Source organism: Macaca thibetana, chromosome 5 (assembly GCF_024542745.1).
Source record: "Macaca thibetana thibetana isolate TM-01 chromosome 5, ASM2454274v1, whole genome shotgun sequence".
Lineage (NCBI taxonomy): Eukaryota > Metazoa > Chordata > Mammalia > Primates > Cercopithecidae > Macaca > Macaca thibetana.
In genome coordinates, this window is record NC_065582.1 from 4,491,329 (window position 1) to 4,511,471 (window position 20,143).

Genomic DNA, 20,143 nt, shown 5'->3' on the forward strand with positions numbered 1-20,143 from the left:
TTTCATCAGTTCCATCTGCTTAAGAACATATATTTTCTCCAAGATTTTTCAGCCCTGCCTCCATTCCAGGCAATGAATTCTTCTGCTTAAATTAATTAATCTTTGCTACCAGCCTACAAAGCTAAATCCTCTCTTCTCTACCAGCTAAGACTAAACCTTTTCCTCATGACGTGCAAAGCATTCAGGGACCCTTGTCTCACTGACTATTTCCCACCCATACAATTTTTTTCTGGTCAGAATTGTCTTCAACTTTTGGAACCTCTAACAGTCAGTTTACCCTTGTATTATACTCCAGTTATTTTCTAAAGCATATCTTGTCTTCTCAAAGTCAGAAAATGTCATTTCTTGTTCCATTTTTCTGTGCCATTCCACAACGCTAGATACGTGGGAGTTTATGAGACAATCAAATAAGTGAGAAGCTGGTAGACTCACAATGGCTGTGTAATGGCTAGTACGTAGCACGGTTCTCCAGAGGGACAGAGCTAATAGGATCTATGTATACATGAAAGGGAGTTTATTAAGGAGAACTGACTCGCACAATCACAAGATGAAGTCCCACCGTAGTTCATCACAAGCTGAGGAGGAAGGAAGCCTGTAATGCATCCATCAGTCCAAGTCTGAAAGCCTTGAGAGCTCAACATCAAGGGTGGGTCTTCCTCTCCCAGTCCACTGACTCAAATGTCCGTCTCCTCTGGCAACACCCTCATAGACACACCCAGAAATAATACTTTACCAGCTCTCTAGGCATTCTTAAATCCAATCAAGTTGACACTTCATATTAACCATCATAGCTAGTTTAATACAATATTATTCAAAATATTTCTAGTAGCAATAATAAATTACTATTACTATTACTATTTTCATTAAGTATGATGTATGGACAGGGGGTTTTAAGACCAGGCTATGCCTAACCTTTGCAGTATGTAAGTATTTTCAGGGGATACAATGATACGCTGAAATGATACAAAACACCAAGATCCAAGACTATGCAATTGTTCCATGACTGGGTTTTGCTGGCTTGAGAGTTGAACATTTAATCCTTTAGCATCCAGGCTCTTGAATTTATAGGCCTTGTCTGTACCCTCCAGGCCAGCTCACAGGCTAGGTATCCTGCTGGCCTTCAATCTGATCTCTGCAGACCTGGCAGACATGCACATTGTTTAACTCCAGACCAACTCTTCTGGAATGAGCATATCCATCTTCTTTGCCAGAAAAGACTCTAGCCTTAAACCAAATTGGGCAGCTGTTTGCCAGACTCCAAGGTGATGTTTGAGTCTAATGATCAACATGGAGCTGAGCCACTGAGGAGCAGATGACAGGATGGAAAGTAATGATGCCCAACTTCCAAAGTAACAACCATGAACTTTTCTTAAAGGATCTATCTAGTTGGCTCTGGCCTGTAGGGCTCAATAAAACTTATCCTCACTCACGTTCTTTTTACGTTTGTAGAAAGAAAAAAAAAAAAAAAAACAATGAAACATTTACTCTTATAAGAGGCTCTTTTAATACAAAATTACATTGACAATCTTGGCATTAAGGAATTTTTGATATTTTTAAGGCGAACAGAAGAAAGATTGAAAGAACAGAAAGGAAAAGAATGCTTTGCAAGTCTTTCTCAATTATTCATCGATTCTCTCCCAACACCTAAAACCTCCAAACATCAAAAATTTAAGCTGAGAACTGGTCCAAACTAACCAAATATTATTCTCTGGTTGCTCCAACCTGGGATAAAAAGAGGGTCACAATTAAAGATAGAAAACTAAAACACTGCCTCTGCCCCCACAATTCTATAGGAACTCCAAATCTCCTTGAATTCCTCCCCAGTTTTCCTTTATCTCCCCAGGAGTATCTCACATGTGTTCCACAATGGTCTCCTTTCATGGGCCAGCGCCTACAACTGTTTACGCCAACAGTGCCAGCTGTTGAATCTGGATTCAATGCCAATGAATCCGGATGAAATCTGTGTTACTTAGGGTTCTCCAGAGAAACAAAGCCAATCCACAAGTATACATCTGTGAGTATATCTACTGTTGATAAATGATAGATAGATAGATAGATAGATAGATAGATAGATAGATAGATAGACAGACAGACAGACAGACAGACAGACAGACAGACAGACAGATAGATAGATAGATAGATAGATAGATAGATAGATAGATAGATAGATAGATAGATAGAGTTTGGATCTGTGTCCCCACCCAAATCTCATGTCCAGTTGCAATCCCCAGTGTTGGAGGTGGGACCTGGTGGGCTATGATTGGATCATGGGGACAGATTTTCCTTTTGGTGCTGCTGTTGTGATAGTGAGTGAGTTCTCACAAGATCTCATTGTTTAAAAGTGTGTGGCACCTCCCCCACACTCCTCCTCCTGCTTCCAGCCATGTGAAGTGCTGGCTCCCCCTTCACCTTCTGCCATGATTGTAAGTTACCTGAGGCCTCCCTAGAAGCTGAACAGATGCCACCATGCTTCCCATACAGCCTGTGGAACCAGGAGTCAGTTAAACCTCTAAATTATGCAGTCTCAGGTATTTCTTTATAGCAATGCAAGAATGGGTTGATACAGAGAGATGACTGATTGATAGATAGGTAGATAGATAGATAGAGAGACAGACAGACAGACAGACAGACTTATTATAAGATACTGGCTGGTGTAATTATGAAGGCTGAGAAGTCTCATGATCTACATCTGCAAGCTGGAGACTCAGGAAAGCCAGGGATATAGTTTAAGGCCTTAGAGCTGGAGAGCCAAAGACAAAGATTCCAGACTAGGTCTGAAGGTCTGAGAATACAAGTGCAAGGGCAGGAGGAAATTAGTGTTCCAGCTCAGTCATGCACAGTTCATTCTATCTTTCTCCATTCATGCCCTCCGTGGATGGGATGATGATAACCCACAGTGGGGAGGGCCATCTGCTTTACTCAGTCCATCAACTCAAATGCTAATCCCATCCAAAAAACGTTCTCACAGACACACCCAGAAGTAATGTTTCACCAGCTATCTAGGCATCCCACGGCTCAGAGAAGTGAACGCATAAAATTAAACATCATAAAGTCAAAACCGCCATTGCTTAGAGAAGCTGTCCTCACTCCTGCTTATGCCTATGTCTTAGTTCATTTCCTACTGCTATACAAAACAACACAGATTGGGTAATTTATAAAAAGTAGAAGTTCACTGGCTCACAGTCTGGAGACTGGGAAGTCCAAGGGCATGGCACTGGCACCTGGTGAGGGTCTTCTTCTTGCATTATCACATGGCAGAAGGAGAGAAGGTAGAAGCAAGCACACGAGACAGAGAGAAAAAGAAGTCCAAATGCCCAAGATAACTAACCCACTCTCACGATAGTGACATTAATCCATTCATGAGGGTAAATCCCTCATGGCCTAATCACCTTCCAAAGGCTCCACTTCCTAACACTGTCACAATGGTAATGAAATGTCAGTTTTGGTGGGGACATTCAAACCATACTATCTACTAAAGTCGCTGATCCTGATAACTGTTCCCAGGAAAGCAGACAACAAGCCTAAGCCAAGTCCATGATGTGCTCACTCCCAGAGGCAGTGATGTCGCTGCTAATGTCTACTACCTACTTATGTTCCAAGGTCACCAGTGCCCAACAACTCCTCATGGCACGTTGAGGGTGTGCTCACTGAGAAATGTGTGCTCCGAAACTGCCAGCTTTCTGGCAGCATGTGTGCTCAAATCCCACAGATATTTTTATAACACCACTCTTTCTCATTATTTTATTATAACTTATTTTTTGGGACTCAGAAATGCTTTGACATGGCTTATCTGAAATGATAACTACCAGCTACCCCTAGAATAACCCTTTCCCTCTTAAACCAATCCATGTACTTGCACCAGTTTTGAGTATTTATCCAACCTCTTACTACATCTTCCTTTAGGATCGGTTTCTTCAGAAGGGGTTACTCATGTAAATATTCTTTATTTAAATACCCATTTAGTACCCAGTGGATCCACAAGTACTTCACATATGCGCAGACGATCTTGAATTCCAGGGTGCTGCAAATATGTATTTTCTTTCATTGAGAGTATTTACTTCAAAGAGGGACCACATATAGAAGACAATGAGAAATGGCCTTATCTTTACATGCCAAATGGTGAAGAAACTTAGAAACTCAAAACTTGAGTTGCAGTATGTATGAGCAATCTACTTTGACTTACCTGGTTATTTTGTTTTCCTTTGTTTTGTTTGTCTGTGTCCCCAGAAGAGACACCACAATTTTCTTTAAATAAATTAAAATCTGGGTGCTAATCTTGAGATAACCCATCAAAACCTTAATAGAAGATGGTGAAGACACATAATGATATCAATTTTAAAAATCCCAAGTTCCTGACAATTCATCTAAAACTGCAATAATCAATTGAATTTCAATTTCAAAACCGGGTATAACAATGTAAGGATCTTAGGACTCTCTTAGATAATTTTTCAGTAGAGATATCTTTTCTAATTTGAGGGCCCCAGTAAAAGACCAGTAAAAAGACATTATACTAAGGACTCTATCCTGGTTGCCACTGCTTGGCCTCTTCACCACACCCAGGCAATACTAAAAGCTCCTGGACAGACGAATTCTGTGTCTTCTGTTTTAAACTGCTTTGTAAAATGAAACTGTCTGCAATTCTAGGAATGCCTGGGAAGCCTCCCACCAATCTCTCAAGTAAATCACTATCTTGTCTATCATACCTTCAAAAAATATTTAGCTAAAAGACATCTCGATGCCAATGAAGCCCGATATAATTAAGTGCATTATAAGTTAGAGGGCTCCATTGGACCTATGAGAGAGAAACCGTTCAGCATTACCCCAGAACAAAGAGCACATCTCCACCGAATAGATCACCCCGTGGCACATGAGTGGCAGGCAGTCATTACAGTTGCTTCTCTAGGACACCTATGGATGCAAATTTCTCTTTTTAATCTTCACTTCACCTCTTTTTTTAAAAAATATCACGCTTTCAAGGAAATGTGCAATTCATTTTTGTATTTCACCTGCTGATTAGCATAATGTTCATATTATTTTGCTTGTCTTTTTCGGCAGTTAACTTAGCATTAACTTTTTTCAAGATGTTTGACACATCTTAAAATAGATTTTAAATCCCTTTATGGTTTACTTTTCAGGAAATTTGTAATCTGTGGCAAGTCTGTTTGTTAGTTGGAGAACGGAAATTAAAGAAATGCAAAGTAAAGGACTGAACTAGCATATCAGCCAGCTGGCTGAACCCATTTTACATCCTTAGACCACAGCCACGTGAGCTCTCAGTGAGAAGGCAGCCATCTGCCACCCAAGGGAAGAGGCCTCTCCGGCCATCAACACTGCTGGCACCTTGACTTTGGACTCCTCGGTCTGTGAGACCAGAACTGTGAGAAAACAAATAGATGTTATTTAAACCTCTCGGTTTGCCAGATATTGGTATGGCAGCCCAAGCTGATTAATACACATCACATAAAATTGACCTTTTGAACCATTTTAAAGAATGCAATTCCTGGCATTAAGTAAACTTACAATTTCTACAACCACCCCTACCACCTAGTTCCAGAACGTTTTTATCACCCCAAAAGGACACCTGTACCCATTAAATAGTCACTCCCTGTTCCCCACACCTTCCAGCCCCTGGAAACTACTAATCTGTTTCCTATTTCTATGGATTTGCCTATTCTGGATACTCATGTAAGTGGAATCATACAATATGTGGCCTTTCGTGTCTGTCTTTTTTCACTTAGTGTAATGTTTTCAAGGCTCTCGCATGCCGAGGAATGTGTAAATGTTTCGTTCTCCTCTATGGCAGAATGACATCCCAATGTTTGGATCCACTACATTTTGTTTACTCGTTCAATAACCGATGGACTTTTATGTTGCGTCCACCTTTTGGCTACTGTGAATAGTGCTGCCATGAACGTTTGCGTACAAGTTTTTGTTTGAACACCGGTTTTTGATTATTTTGGGTACATTCCTAGGGGTGAATTGCTGGATCTTATGGTGAGTCTGGGAGGCAACTTACTGAGGAGCTGCCAAACTGTTTTCCGAAGTGGCTGTGCCATTTTACATCCCCACCAGTAATATATGAGTCCCTCAAATTCTCCACACTCTGCCAACACTTGTTATTTTAGAACAATCTATTTGAAATATAAATCTGATCACATCACACCCCCGTTTAAATAAAAAATGAGACTCCTGGTTATGGCCTCCATGGTCCAACACGATTCGCTCTCTTCCTCCTCATCTTCTACCACACTCTCCCTCAATCTCTAAACTGCAACCATGCCAGCCTTCCAAACACCCCGGAAACACTCAGGGCATTCTCGACTCAGGGCCTTTCCACCCCTGTTCCTCACAGCTCCTGGCTCTTCCCTCCCAGCTGAGATCTCTGGAAAAATAGCCCTTCTCAGGAGGACCTTCCCACAGAACTCTGTCTAACGCAGCCCCTGCAGATTCACATACGCCATTTTTTTTAATGGATTGGTGTCATGTTTATTTAAAAAAATATTCATCTACTCCACCTGTATTTTCACAAGAAGAAATTGGATCTACTGGTACATTTGAACCCAACAGCCTGCCTTTGGGAATAGACCCTTCTTTCCTGATAATGAACACCATAGATCACGTAAGGCGAATTTATAACACACGTTATTCTATATGAGTGAATTAAAGTGTGGGAAATGGCTTCAGATGGTCCTGGACACATGTGGAAATTTTATCTTCCCCTCCTCCCAGGTACTTGGCTACTATGTGCCAAGTATTCGGCTGGCACCCAGGATAAAGTGCTCAGCGAAAGCCGCGTGTGTGGGCGCTGGACCCACACCGCCATGTTTGCCCACTGTCTCTGCCACTTAGTGCCCCCCAACTTTGGGCAGCTCTCTGGAGCTCATGAGGTCTTAGCTGCTTTTCTGCACGAGCACATGCCCATATAATTTCATCACACATACCATTTAGTACTGGCGATTTCATGACCCTGGTTCATTGCCTTCATAACTTCCAGAACTATCTGAGATTCACTGTGTGCTTATTTACTGTATTCGTCTACTAGAATGTGAGTTTTGTGAGAGCAGGAATCAATGGAAGGGTGTCTGGTACAGAGTGCAAGCTCCACAAACAATTGTTGAATAAATGACTGACTGAATGAATGAATGAATGAATGAATCCAGGCCGAAGAGGAATCATGGTCAAGGACTTAAAACACTAGGCCATTTGGGGAGTTCTGTGAACAAGAGCTTTAGATGGCTGGAGAAAGGGCATCTGTCCAGGAAGTGGTGGAAGTTGAAGCTACAGACCCAATTTGAGGCAGAGCTTCAGGGACTATGGACTAAGCCAAGGCATCTGATATTTATCCTGAATGCTTCTGGGGAGCCCCTGAGGAACTTTAAACAGGGAAGGTACTCGGTGATACTTAAACTTCAGATCACGTTGGCAGCAGCAGGCAGGGTGGACGGGAAGGGGTAAAGCCCAAGGCAAGGAAAGAGGTGAGAAGAAGCTTCTGGTCACCCCACCAAGAGTCCGTAAGAGCAACTAAAAGAGTCAGCATGGAGACAAGGGTTTGGATACAAGAGCTGGTCATGTACCCGTGTGATCCAAGAGAACTGGAAAGAGGAGAGAGTAATGTAGCACTGTGGTCCACAGGACTTGGATGTGAGGCTAGTAAGGTGCCGATGTGATCCAAGAGACTTGCTGACCTATTATATACTTGCGGTGGTTGAGAGGTGTGGAAAGTAACACTCAGGTTTGAGCCCTAAGGGACGATTGTGGGGATGGATGCCCTTCACCAAAACAGCGGGGAGAGGAAGGGAAAGAAGCAGAAGATTGGAATTTTGGACAAGTTGAGTTTGAGTTCCTCTGAGAGAAAAAGTTGAATAGACCCTTCAATATATGAATCTCAGGTCCAGCAAACAATAAACAAGGAGCTATAGATTTAATTGGGAGGGGCAGGCTTCCATTTTTAAGCAGAAAAGGGCGTGGGTTTTAATGAGACCACCCAGTGATATCCCAAAAATGAGATGAGCCTGGGACTCACTGCCATGTCAGAGCAATGAGAAGGGGGACTTTTTCAAGGAACTATAAGAAGCACCAGTGACTCATGTCAGAGAAAATCCAGAAGATTCTGGTAAGACAGGATCCAAGGGATGAATAATCTTAATGCCATAGTTAGACCCAGGGCCTTCACTGAGTTTGGTTCTAATTTGGATCATGAACATCCAATTTATGCCTAAAACTTAGTGATTTCTCTATTCCAGGGAAGCTTCAGCCAGTGTGTTTTCCTGCAGATGGCTTTCCTGTAGAGCGAAGACCTTCCCTTTTTTTTTTTTTTTTTTTTTTTTTTTTTTTTTTTTTTGAGACTGAGTCTTGCTCTGTCGCCCAGGCTGGAGTGCAGTGGTGCAATCTTGGCTCACTGCAACCTCTGCCTCCTGAGCTCAAGAGATTCTCCTGCCTCAACCTCCCGAGTAGTTGGGATTACAGGCATCCACCACCACACTCGGCTAATTTTTGTATTTTTTTTTTTTTTTAGTGGAGATGGGGTTTCACCTTGTTGGCCAGGCTGGTCTAGAACACCTGACCTCGTGATCCACCCACCTGGGCCTCCCAAACTGCTGGGATTCCAGGCGTGAGCCACCGCGCCCAGCCTGACCTTCACTTTAACCACACCACCTGGCCAGGACTTAAAACCTAAAATGTTCGTTTCCTCCCAACGTCATCAGAAAACTGCGAAAGAAACAGGGCAGAAATGCTCATTTTCCTCCATTCTAAAATGTGTCTCTGTCTCTTCTTGAAGAGAACTCTGAGCCTATTATCCTAGAATATGAACAATATTTTCCATATCATTTAAATACGAACCCTATAAAGTAGTTAGTCATTCGTTATTTCCCTCATTTTTCATCTCTAGCTAAAGGATTTTTTAAAAAAGAAAACTCAACACCACAAACACGACTATATATGGAACCCAGTCCTCTCTTGACTTAACTGACATGTCTAGTACAGAACACACACATTTTATTTGTTAGGAGACAGCCACGGGTCCCAGCGGCGAACAGGTGGGAAAGCTCAGGGAGAAGGCCAAGGCGTCTGTGACAGATTAAACGCAGCATTAGTGCTCTACTCCAGACCTTAGGAGTGACTCAGCCAAGGCCAGGCACTCAGCCGTCCAAACCATTCAGCCGTTCGAACCGAGAACTCCCTGCACTGCTCCCCAGGGCCTCTGTGCACTCCATTCCTCTTTGAAATGTTTTTATAGCGATGATAAACTGACTCAAAAAAAAAAAAAAAAAAAAAAAAAAAAAAAAGCCCTGAAACGCATGGTCTCTGTTACTGACAAATGGGTTCAGATGTGTTTCTATTACAAATACGCATCCTGGCGCTTCAGATTGCTCTCCGGTGCCATGAAAAACATGTGCAGGTGCATCCAGAGAGAATCTGAGGCCAGCTAACTCTAGCAACAAAATACCATCGACCAAAGACCAGGTCTTTCTGGTCTCCCGAGGCACATCTAAGCAGGGATTTCTAGGATCCAGACAACAACATTATCAGGCTGTGATGAGGGAAATGGACTCCAAATTTCAGATGAGTCTCCCACAGCATTTTGTGACTTCACCTTTAGTCCCCAGGGAGAATGAAACTTCAGTCTGAATAGAGCTGCCGGCTTTTCAGGAGCTTAAACCATTGCACAAATATTGAATAGAGGTTGTGAGAGAGGCTCCAGGGTCAGCAAACCTTAGCAAATGTGCATTCTTAAGAGGCAACATGAAGCAGTAAAATAATTGGGAAGCAGGGAAAGATGCAGAGTCAGGTCTGAGTCCCGCTCTGCCACTCTCCAAGAACCCTTTATCTTCTCCCTCTCTCTATCCTGGGATGATCACGTGTGTTTTGCAAGATTGTCTTAAGAATGAGAAGTAACTAACATCTCAAGTGCCTGACACTTCACAGCGGCTCTTCTCATCAAATTCACTTTCACAGAATCAGAACCAGATGATCAGCCCACAAGAAAAGAAGTGGCAAGAAGCAACGTGCCCTTACTCAGCTTGAAATCCAACTGGAAGGCAATCCAGTAAGGATGGAAATGCCGGAGGCAAGCTGCTCAAATGGGAAGATGTGAAAATTCCCCCACCCTGGCTCGTTCTCTCTCTTTCTCTCTCTCTCTCCCCTTCTCTCTCTCTCTCTCTCTCACACACACACACACACACTCATGTGCACCCTCTTTCTTCACAACGCAGCAAAGGCACTAGTACTGAAATGGCAGCCACACAGCAACAGAAGCTGATGCCCAAAGGAGGCCCCAATTTGCTGCTCACCCACAATGTCTCAGTTCATGTTTCCAGCATACTAATGATTCTCTCCATTGTTATTAGTTAATTCAGAACAAACAGTGGGAAAACTCAGTGACATTTCAGAGGGGAATACCAAATGACCTCGAGCTGAACCATCACATCAGCCCAAGGAGTGTGACGATGTGGGAATGAAACAATATAGGCTCCTGCCAGCCCCGAGGGCAGAGATACAAAGCGTGGGATTCAGTGTGGCTAACTCCCCAGGAGAGATTTCACAAGCGCCAGGTCCTCTAAAACATGAAAATCACACAGGCTTCTCCCAAAACAGAATCATGCACAATGTGTGGAAGGTTTGGGAGCGCTGGCTGGCTGCCCACCTGGCCCTGGGATAAGTTGATCTGCACAGCCAGACCAACAAGTATATGCAAATACACCAATAGCAAGGTGAAGCTGAGGGAGAAGAAACTGCAAACACTGCGCATAATGGCAATTGGCCAGAAGGTGCTTCTTGGTAGGACTATTGTTGAAGGAAAATATAGAAGGAAGAGTCAGCTTCCCTCGTCCAACAAATCTCAGGACCAAAACTGTTTCTCCCTATCAGGAATCACTGACCACCTCTTCAGTGCCCAGCACTGGGATGGCAGTTGTGGTGGATTCCAAAGAAACGCAGCCCCTGCCCTGGAGAAGCCTAGTGTCTGGTTTGGAATACAGAAAATTAGCCCTTGTGGAAAAGGCATGTTGCAAGAGTGTGCACCTCCCAAACCCACATCCATGCCTTGTTCCTTTGTTAGCCCAGCACCTCGCATTGCTAAGTGACCGGCTAAACTGGAAGATGGCCAAGTTCAGACTTTCATGTTCTGTTGCCAAGATGTAAGAACTAAGCAAGGAGAAAGTCTGATATAGCTACAGATGGTCAATCTTCCCAGGAAATGGGGAAAGAGGGTGAGCTGTGATAGACAAAAGAGAACATTCCAGAAAGGAGGAGCAGCACATAAAAAGACACAGTATAAGAAAGTCTAATCCTATGTGTTGACTGTTTCTTAATGTGTGGTCCACAGACCACCCACAGTGGATTTTGGCCTCAGCAACTGAATTCAAATCTCCTGAGCGTGGAGCCCAGGAATTTGCATTTCTAATAACCACCAATGGTCTTTTAATGCACAAAAAAATTTAGCTGGCTAAGGGAACCCAAGATGTAAACAGATATATACTCTTCCCTTAAAGATAGGAAGAAAGAAAAGGGGGTAGGGAAGGAAAAGGAGGAAGGAAGGAAGAAAGAAAGTTTTAAAATGTTAAAGTATAGAAAACTTGGGAAGAGGAGCCAGAACCCCCGGCCGGCCTTTGCAATGACTGTTGTGTGACATAGAGACAAATCTGAAGAGCGCCCACGGCACGTGTTTATGGATGATGAAAGGCCCTCCCAGCCCTTCATTAGCAGATTTTTGCTCTATCCCAGGGCAGTAAAGTGCTAGTGCAGGTCCCCTTGTTCATAATTCCACCACTCATGTAAAACACGACGGGGAAGTCTGGGAGCCATCCAAATCTCCTAACCACTCCCTAATCCCCCATGTGAGATTTGTCCCCAGATTGTGCCAATTAACCTCTATGTGATTCCCATATCTGCCCACACTGCTCCATCCTCATTGCCCCAGTCAATATCCTCCACTGGATTGTTGCAGTAATTGTTCATGGGACGCCCTGTGTTATCTCCTTCAATTGCGATTCAGCCTCTCACCTCCCAGAATGATGCTTGTAAATGCAAATTTGATTAGTATGCATGTTGCTTACAACTCTTCAAAGGCTCCCAATAGTCAAAATCTTATTGTAACATATGAAGTCCTCTCTACTGATATGGCCCTGACTACTGTGATCCTTGTCTCCTGTTTCTATCCAATGGGCTAGGCTCTATCCATACATTACTTGCCATTTCCTAATGGGCCATCAGTTTCTTCCCTCCCTGTGACTGCACATTCTATACAGTTCTTCTGCTTTCAATGTCCTCCCTCCTGTGTCCCTCCCAATTCCAGCCACTTGCAAAACTCTCTTACCCTTCAAGATCCAACTCTGACATCCCTTCCTCTGGAACCTTGACACACACCCCAAGGAGAGTGGATCACTTCATTCTTATTAACACTGTCCCCGTTTCCTTTAGAAAGGGAAAAAGAAGAAAAAACAAATGAGGCCGGGTGTGGTGACTCACACCTGTAATCCTAGCACGTTGGGAGGCCAAGGCGGGCGGATCACAAGGTCAGCAGATCGAGACCATCCCAGCTAACACGGTGAAACCCCGTCTCTACTAAAAATACAAAAAATTAGCCAGGCATGGTGACAGGCGCCTGTAGTCCCAGCTACTCAGGAGGCTGAGGCAGGAGAACGGCAGGAACCCGGGAGACGGAGCTTGCAGTAAGCTGAGATAGCGCCACTGCACTCCAGCCTGGGTGACAGAGTGAGACTCCATCTCAAAACAAAACAAAACAAAAAAACAAACGAAAGAGTCATGCAAAAAGAACCTCTTCTTAGAACAGTACCCAAACCCAAAGCAGGATTTTCTAGGACCATTTAGGATGGGGCCAGTGCTTCTTCCTTAGAATACTCCCTCCCAGTTATTCTCGCCTCTACCTTAACAGTCACTTCTGAGCACTTTCCTGCTGGTCTCGGTGAAGAGCAGGATGTAGCAAAACTGCCCATCTCATGTTGCTGCTTTCCATGCTCTCTGCAAAGCCTGAGGAACTCATCAAGCCTGGGTGACAGATTAAGACTCTGTCTCAAAAAAAAAAAAAATAAATAAAACTCATCAGATATTATATGGATATTGTATAGATATTGGCTACATCTAAATGATGCCAAAATGGACAGTGAAAAGGCAAAGAAAAAAATCAGCTGTTTATAGAAGCCAGCTCGTTAAATAAGGTAAAAACAATTACTGTTATTACACAACACCAAATGACTTGTCTGATTTTTTTCTCTGAATGGACCTCTGTGTGTGTGCATGTGTATGTTTGTATCACGCAGACAGAGCCAGCGACTGACAGAAGAAATGTGCCCTGTGATACAGCCTCAGCCCAAATAGGCAAAGTTAGCAGGAAGATGGAACATTCAGCTGCTCGATGGTCCGGCATAGATGGGGCACTGGGAAATGTCTGGAACTAGATGCTTATCCCCTGGGACTTTTATGTAATCCACCACAGCGAACAAAGTAATGCCCATCATACCTTTGTGATTTACATTTGCCCAGGCTGGTTCACTTTGCTTACTGCTTCCTGCATCTCCTTTCTCTTTTCTCCATCAGTCTTAAAACTGCTTCCAAAGAGACTGCCCTCTTAAAAGTCTGCTGCAGCTCTGTCCTCCTAGACCAATACGACCCTATCATATGGGGCATTAAGTCCACAAGACCCTTGTTCTTGAGTTTTTAAAGCATTTCTTATTTCTCTTCCCTCATCCTCTCCCTTTGGGAATCACAACATCCTAACGCATAACACCAGAAATACTTGAGTCCACACCAAGACTACCACAGGACCCGGGCCAGACTCTCCTGCACTTTGGGAGGCCGAGGTGGGAAGACTGTTTGAGCCCAGGCGTTCAAGACTAGCCCGGGCAACAAAGTGGAGACCCGGTCTCTACGAAAACTAAATAAATAAAACAAAAATTTAAAAGGACGTTAAGTAATTTGCCCAAAGCGGCAGAGGTAGTAAGTAAATATTAATGCACTCGAAACTGCTAAATAACGAATTGCATTGATGATGCTCGTTTTAATTGAAAGCATGGAGGCTGTGGTCTGACTGCTTTCGCTTCCAACAAAGTGTACTGCTGCGCTCCAAGCAGAAGATAAACAGGGAGACAGGTGTGACTTCAAGAGAGCGACGGACGCTGTAACCCGAAGCCCCCGCGCCCTCCGAGGCCCGGGAGGTTGCCCCAGCCGGCCGGACTGCGCACTCCCGCAGGGCTGGCGCGGCTCTCGCTTCCAAAGTTGGAGCTCTCCGGGGTGGGAGGGGGCGGGGAGGACGGCGGGGCGGTGACGTCACTCCCAGCGGGGATAAAGCGCCCCCGCCCGGGTCGGAGCCAGGACGCTGCCCGGCGCGGAGTGGCTGCCCCGCGCGGGGACACTCAGAGCCCGGTGGGCAGGAGGAAGGCGACATGCCCCAGACGGTGGTCCTTCCGGGCCCGGCGCCCTGGGGCTTCAGGCTCTCAGGGGGCATAGACTTCAACCAGCCTTTGGTCATCACCAGGGTAGGTGTCGGCGTTCTTGCTTTTGCTGCGAGGTGGGGACTCCGGTGGCGTCCGGGGGGACGCGGTGGGTGCCCTGGGGCCGAGGGCGGCTAGAAAGCGCGCGCGGGCTGGCGGACGGGGCGCTGCTGGGTCCCGGGCTTCAGCGCCCAGCTCCGGGGGCGGTGGCAACTCCGTCAAGTGGCTGCGGAGCGGCTCAGAGATTGACAAAGTCCGCTCTAAAGGTGTCCCATCCTCTGGGTCCGCAGCGACTTTCCGAGGAGAGCCCCTGGGCTCAGGGAAGGCGAGGCTGCCAGACTCGATGCGTCCTCGCCTTTACGTATTAAATGTTTGTATGTGATAACAGAAATAAAACACACCCCGTCGCCCTTCCGTAACAAATGATGGGTCCCGGGTGGGAGAGACGAGGGATGGCGCCCCCGGGCATTCCCTGGAGCTGGCGCGCAGCTGAGCATTTTTCTAGTCCAGATGAAAACTTCAGCAGCGCGCTGTTCTCGGGGCACGGCCTGGGTTGGCCAAACTGGAGCAGCTCCTATCAGCCCAGACAGGGGAAATGTTCCTAATGCGTTCTCCTGAGTTTCCAGGCATTTTGAACACATTTTTTCCAAAGCTGAGAACTTGGCTTAGCAATCATCAACCTCTGACTCCAGCTACAAAGAAAACGTGGCAGTTTAGTTTACCTGGTGCAGAGTAAACCACTCAGCCTAAAAACCGAAAATAATGCTTTAATATCAAAATCAAGCTTTACTTAGTGTTCTCTGTTGTATGATGAGAAAACAAGGTAAAAATAAAACCTCAGGGTTTCTCTCATCAGTAAATTTGAAGAATTCTAAAGCATTATTTGGTCTATTTGATTTTTTTCTAACAATGTTTTTCTTCATAGAAAATTAATGTATTATTTCAGTTGTCACATATAAAACATTTAATACCTAAGGGCGTAAACTTTCAGAATATTATACTTTTAGTTTCAGAGTATTATACTTTATTTTCTTGTATTCTCATGCCATATTTTATAAATGTATATGTTGTAATCTGATTGATCTCATACAGATTTTGAACAAGGTAATACCTTTTAAATTCTGTTTTATTTGTATATGCCTATGAGAATTGGGAACCAACATCCTTTTAAAAATATGTCAAAACATGTATCCTACAGACGCATACAATGGAACGTTTCAAGCCTTGTTTTACATTTTTCAAAAACATATAAACACATCTGACATGTGTTTTTATATGAAACATGAAAACTGTTCAACATACCCCCAAAAATGTTCCTGAGTAAATTAAGCAGAAAATGCTTTAGTGACCTGGGCCAAGCAATTCCTATTATAGATTTACCGGAAAAAAAAAAAAACCAGTTTCCATTATATCTAGTAAGAAATATTTTTAGTTTCTGGAGTATAGTTTTTATTTAAATTGAATAAACTTTTGAATCCTAACACAGAATAAATCATTAAATTCTAACAAAATAATTTAGTCACGAAAATCTTTTAAGGTATTTATAAAAGAAATATTTTGCTATTATAGTATAATTGTATGTCAATATAAGTAATGATATGCTTGAATTTTTGAGTTGTTGACATTATAAATGTTTATTTTAAATCAGTGCTTACATTCCAGAGTGGGCCTACAATAGCTATTGGTAAATATATTTGATATAATGACAATTATTATTAGGGAAACCAATTCTATCTGGAATTTCTAACTCATAACTAATTCGTATCACTCATTTTGACATTTGGTTCAATAACAGTTTATGACCAAATATTATTTCACTTGATTATGCCTTTTCTCTTTAATTAATTCCAGGACAGCAGGTAAAACCAAATTATTTTTGTATCCCAAGCGTCCCTAAAGCCAGGTACATAGTAGATTCTTATTGAATAAATAAGAATATTCATTTATTTATTCAATAATAACTTTTATGCTTTAGTGAACACCTAATTGAGAATATTTTCACTGAAATGATAAGAATACTGAAATTTGTTAAGAAAAAGAATAAAAAGTATTACAGAAAAGTATTACAGAAAAATAACTCAGTATTGTTAAATGGTGAATTGTTGTACCGCTTTTAACATTTTTACACCATTTTGAAAGGTAGTGTGTGAGGTCGTAAGTGTGTTATTGTACTCTTTTGCTTGCCAGGGATTGATGGGAACCTTTTATATGCACGAACTCACTGAAATCTCACAATAATCTTTAGGAGAGTAGCAGTAGTGACGTCCCCTTTTGCAAATGAGGAGAATGAGGCTTTAAAAGATTCATTAACCAGGCTCTGATGCTGGCTCTGCCTGCATTCTGAAGGCCACAGGTGAAAATGGACACTTGTTCCGATATTTCCAAAGAGGTGTTTTCTGCCATCCTCTTCATCACTGGCCTTATTGATTCTGTCTTCAAGATCTGCCACTTTCCATTTTTTCTACCACTGTCCTTCTTCAAGCTTTCCTAGCTCCACACCTAGACATTTGTCTCCCCCGTCCAATTCACACAGCATACTCTTACCGTCTCTGGAAAATGCCAAGTTGCTCCTTTCTCATTCTTAAAAATCCTTCAGTGGCATCACTGGTTTGTAGAGAGTGAAATGTGTGGCTTTAGCATCACATTCATGACTTTTTACCATCTACTATCCCAATTTGAGTTGCTAACTTCATTTCTTTCCTCTCCGTTTTCTCTCCCTTTCTTCCCGTTGCTCCACACGTAGGCAGGGGGGCTGTCCTCTGGACTACTTATGGTTTCCCTGACATGTGTTTGCTCCTGATACCATTTTTCCCCAGATTTCTTTTCCCCACACCACACCACTGTCCTCTATGCCTGTGGAAACCCACTCCAACGCCTCTTTCCAGTCCTTCTTTCAGTAACAACCATCTCATCCATTTGATTACTGTAGCTTTCGGCCTGTGTAATCCCTCCTTATGTCATGCCTGTACCAGATGTTTCACTGCATCTGTATCCCACCAAACTGCACGTTCCCCAAGGGCGGGAACCTTCTAATTTGGGGGTCATTCAGGGCTTAGCACAGTTCCTAGTAGATCATATGTATTGTAGAATAAATATAGACACAGTATGAATGATTGACTAGATTGTTCACTTTTTACAGAACTATTACAAGTAGGTACAGAATGTGTTCTCAAAAATATTTCACAAAAAGATAAGTGAGAATTGTTCTATTGTTAGTTGATGTGTCATGTTTTTGTTTTGTTTTGGTTTTTTTGTGCTTTTGAAACAGAGTCTCATTCTGTCACCCAGGCTGGATTGCAGTGGTGCAATCTTGCCTCACTGCAACCTCCACCTTTCAGGTTCAAGCGATTCTCCTGCCTCAGCCTCCCTAGTAGCTGGGACTACAGGCACCCGCCACCACACCCAGCTAATTTTTGTTTTTTTTTTTTTTTTTTTTTTTTTAGTAGAGATGGGGTTTCACCAGGTTGGCCAGGCTGGTCTCAAACTCATGACCTCAGGCGATCCGCCCTCCTCAGCCTTCCAAAGTGTTGGGATTATAGCCGTGAGCCACCACGCCTGGCCAATTTGTCAGTTTTAAATAAGTTCTTAATATACAAAGAATTGAAATACCAATGTCTGTACTTAAAGCCACAAAAGATCCCATAAATGAGATGTGTTTAATCAAGTCCCCATTAAATCAGCTTTTGTCCTCTTACAAGCTATACCATTCACTCCCTCACACTATACAAATACAGGCTACAGCAATACTCCTAGACAATGGGGCTCCAACCAGAGTTTGTAGGAGAGTGACAAATATAACTTCCTCCATCAATTGAAATTACAGTTCCCAAAATTAGGACACAGGGCCCTCACCCCTGTAATTGTGTACAATCCACATAGTCAGCCAGATGAATCTTTGTATTATGAAAACAATCAAGAGTAAGGTAAGTCAAACACCAGACATTCTCAAAACAAATTTTTAGCAACTGGTTGTGATAAACACAATTTTTAGGAAAGCAGTTTCTAGGCAATAAGAGTGATAGACCTTGTGCAATATAAAATTTCAGTTTTGGATGTTCAGTTTAGGGGAGGGAGTTGTTATTTTGAACACCATATATAACTGGCCAAAGCATTTCACAGAAGAATTTTAAGGTTCACTTCTTTAAGTGAGCATCTTTTCTTTTTTTTTCATAAAACCTTCTACAAAGTCTAAGTTCTTGGACCATCCAGAAGCTAGATCTACTCTCACAGACAAGTTACAAATCATTTGCTTTGACAAAATTTCAGTATGGAATACAGTAATCCCCTCTCATCCACAGGGGACACATTCCAAGACCCCCAGTGGTTGCCTGAAACCTACATTAGTACCAAACCCTAATTATATATATGTGTTTTTTCCTATGCATGCATACCTGTGATGAAGTTTAATTTATAACTTGGGCACAGCACTCTTGCACTTTGGAGCCATTATTCAGTAAAATAAGGGTTGAACACAAGCACTGCAATACTGTGACAGCCAATCTGATAACTAAGACTGCAAAGTGATTCACGGTGAAGAGTGTAGCATAGACAATGTGGATACGCTAAACAAGGGGATGATCCATGACCCAGGTGGGACACAGTAAGACTTCATCACGCTACTCAGCACAGCTGCAATTTAACACTTAGGAGTTGTTTACTTCTCAAATATTCCAATTACTTTTTGCAGGCTGCAGTTGGCCTCGGATAACTGAAACTGCAGAAAATAAAACCGTGAATAAGGGGAGGCTAGTGTACAGGGCAGGCTTCTTTTATGTCCATGACATAAAATGATTGTCTAGGTCTGATGCCAGTGTGTCCTTTCTCACTCAGTTTCTCTTTCCCCTCTTCTCCTCCCTCCTTCCTATCCAGAGCACATCTAAGATCAAGATCATTATAACTGAGAATGCTGTACGAGCTTGAGGACCAGTATAGAAAATGTTAGCATGTTCCTAATTTTTGCAGGCTTTAAGAGAGAAAAGTGTATGACTTTAAAATAAACTAAATTTGAAATTTAATGTAATATAAACTACATTTGAAATTTAAACTTTTAGAAAGGACTGTTTGCAATTGAATGCAATTCTTTTCCAGGGTAAAACAAAGGTAGTAGAAAGGTTGATGTAAATAAAAACCTATTCAATTTTGTTCTAACACAGACCATGTCTACATGGAAGTACTGGTTTGTGTGTAACTCATACATCTCACAAGTATCTACTGTGTGCAGAATGTCTTGTACGCGAAAGACGCTGCGAGCGTATAATTGTGGCTTAGATGGGCTTCTAACCCCTGAGAAGCTAATATCAGCAGAAAAGAAGGAACATGTATATGAACTGCCGTCACACAACCTGTCCAGAATTCCACGAGAAAACCATGCCCAAAGAGCTAGGAGGTGTTGAAGGAAAGATTACCTGCAGGAGAGGCAATGCGAGACGATGGAAGATTCTGAGCTGTAGAGCCAGGCAGACCCAGGTGGGAATTTCAGGTTTTCTCAGGATGTGGGACCATAACCAAGCTTCTTATACTTTCCAAGCATCCATTTTCTCATTTTAAAAAAGAGATAACTACTTTGTAAGATTGTCTTCAGAATTAAGTGAGATAGTAGTTCTCAATAGGAATCCAGTGATGGTTCTCAGCGCCGGCAGCACGTTCAAGCCACCCTATGACTTTGGAACACACCCATGCCCAGGTGCATGCAG

At 43.0% G+C, this 20,143-nt stretch overlaps 1 protein-coding gene across 3 annotated transcripts in view; it reads left to right on the plus strand.

The window, feature by feature from the left end:
• The window catches only part of PDLIM3 (PDZ and LIM domain 3), a 214,851-nt gene that overhangs the window by 166,367 nt on the left and 28,341 nt on the right, over positions 1-20,143 (plus strand). Inside the window, exon 2 of one of the 3 annotated variants that reach the window (XM_050792599.1) lies at positions 14,289-14,495. In XM_050792599.1, the coding sequence (XP_050648556.1) occupies positions 14,403-14,495 (93 nt within the window). In that variant the 5' untranslated portion in view covers positions 14,289-14,402. Of the gene's footprint in view, positions 1-14,288; positions 14,496-20,143 lie in introns of those variants that run through there. The other 2 variants (XM_050792600.1, XM_050792601.1) reach the window with 2 other exon arrangements.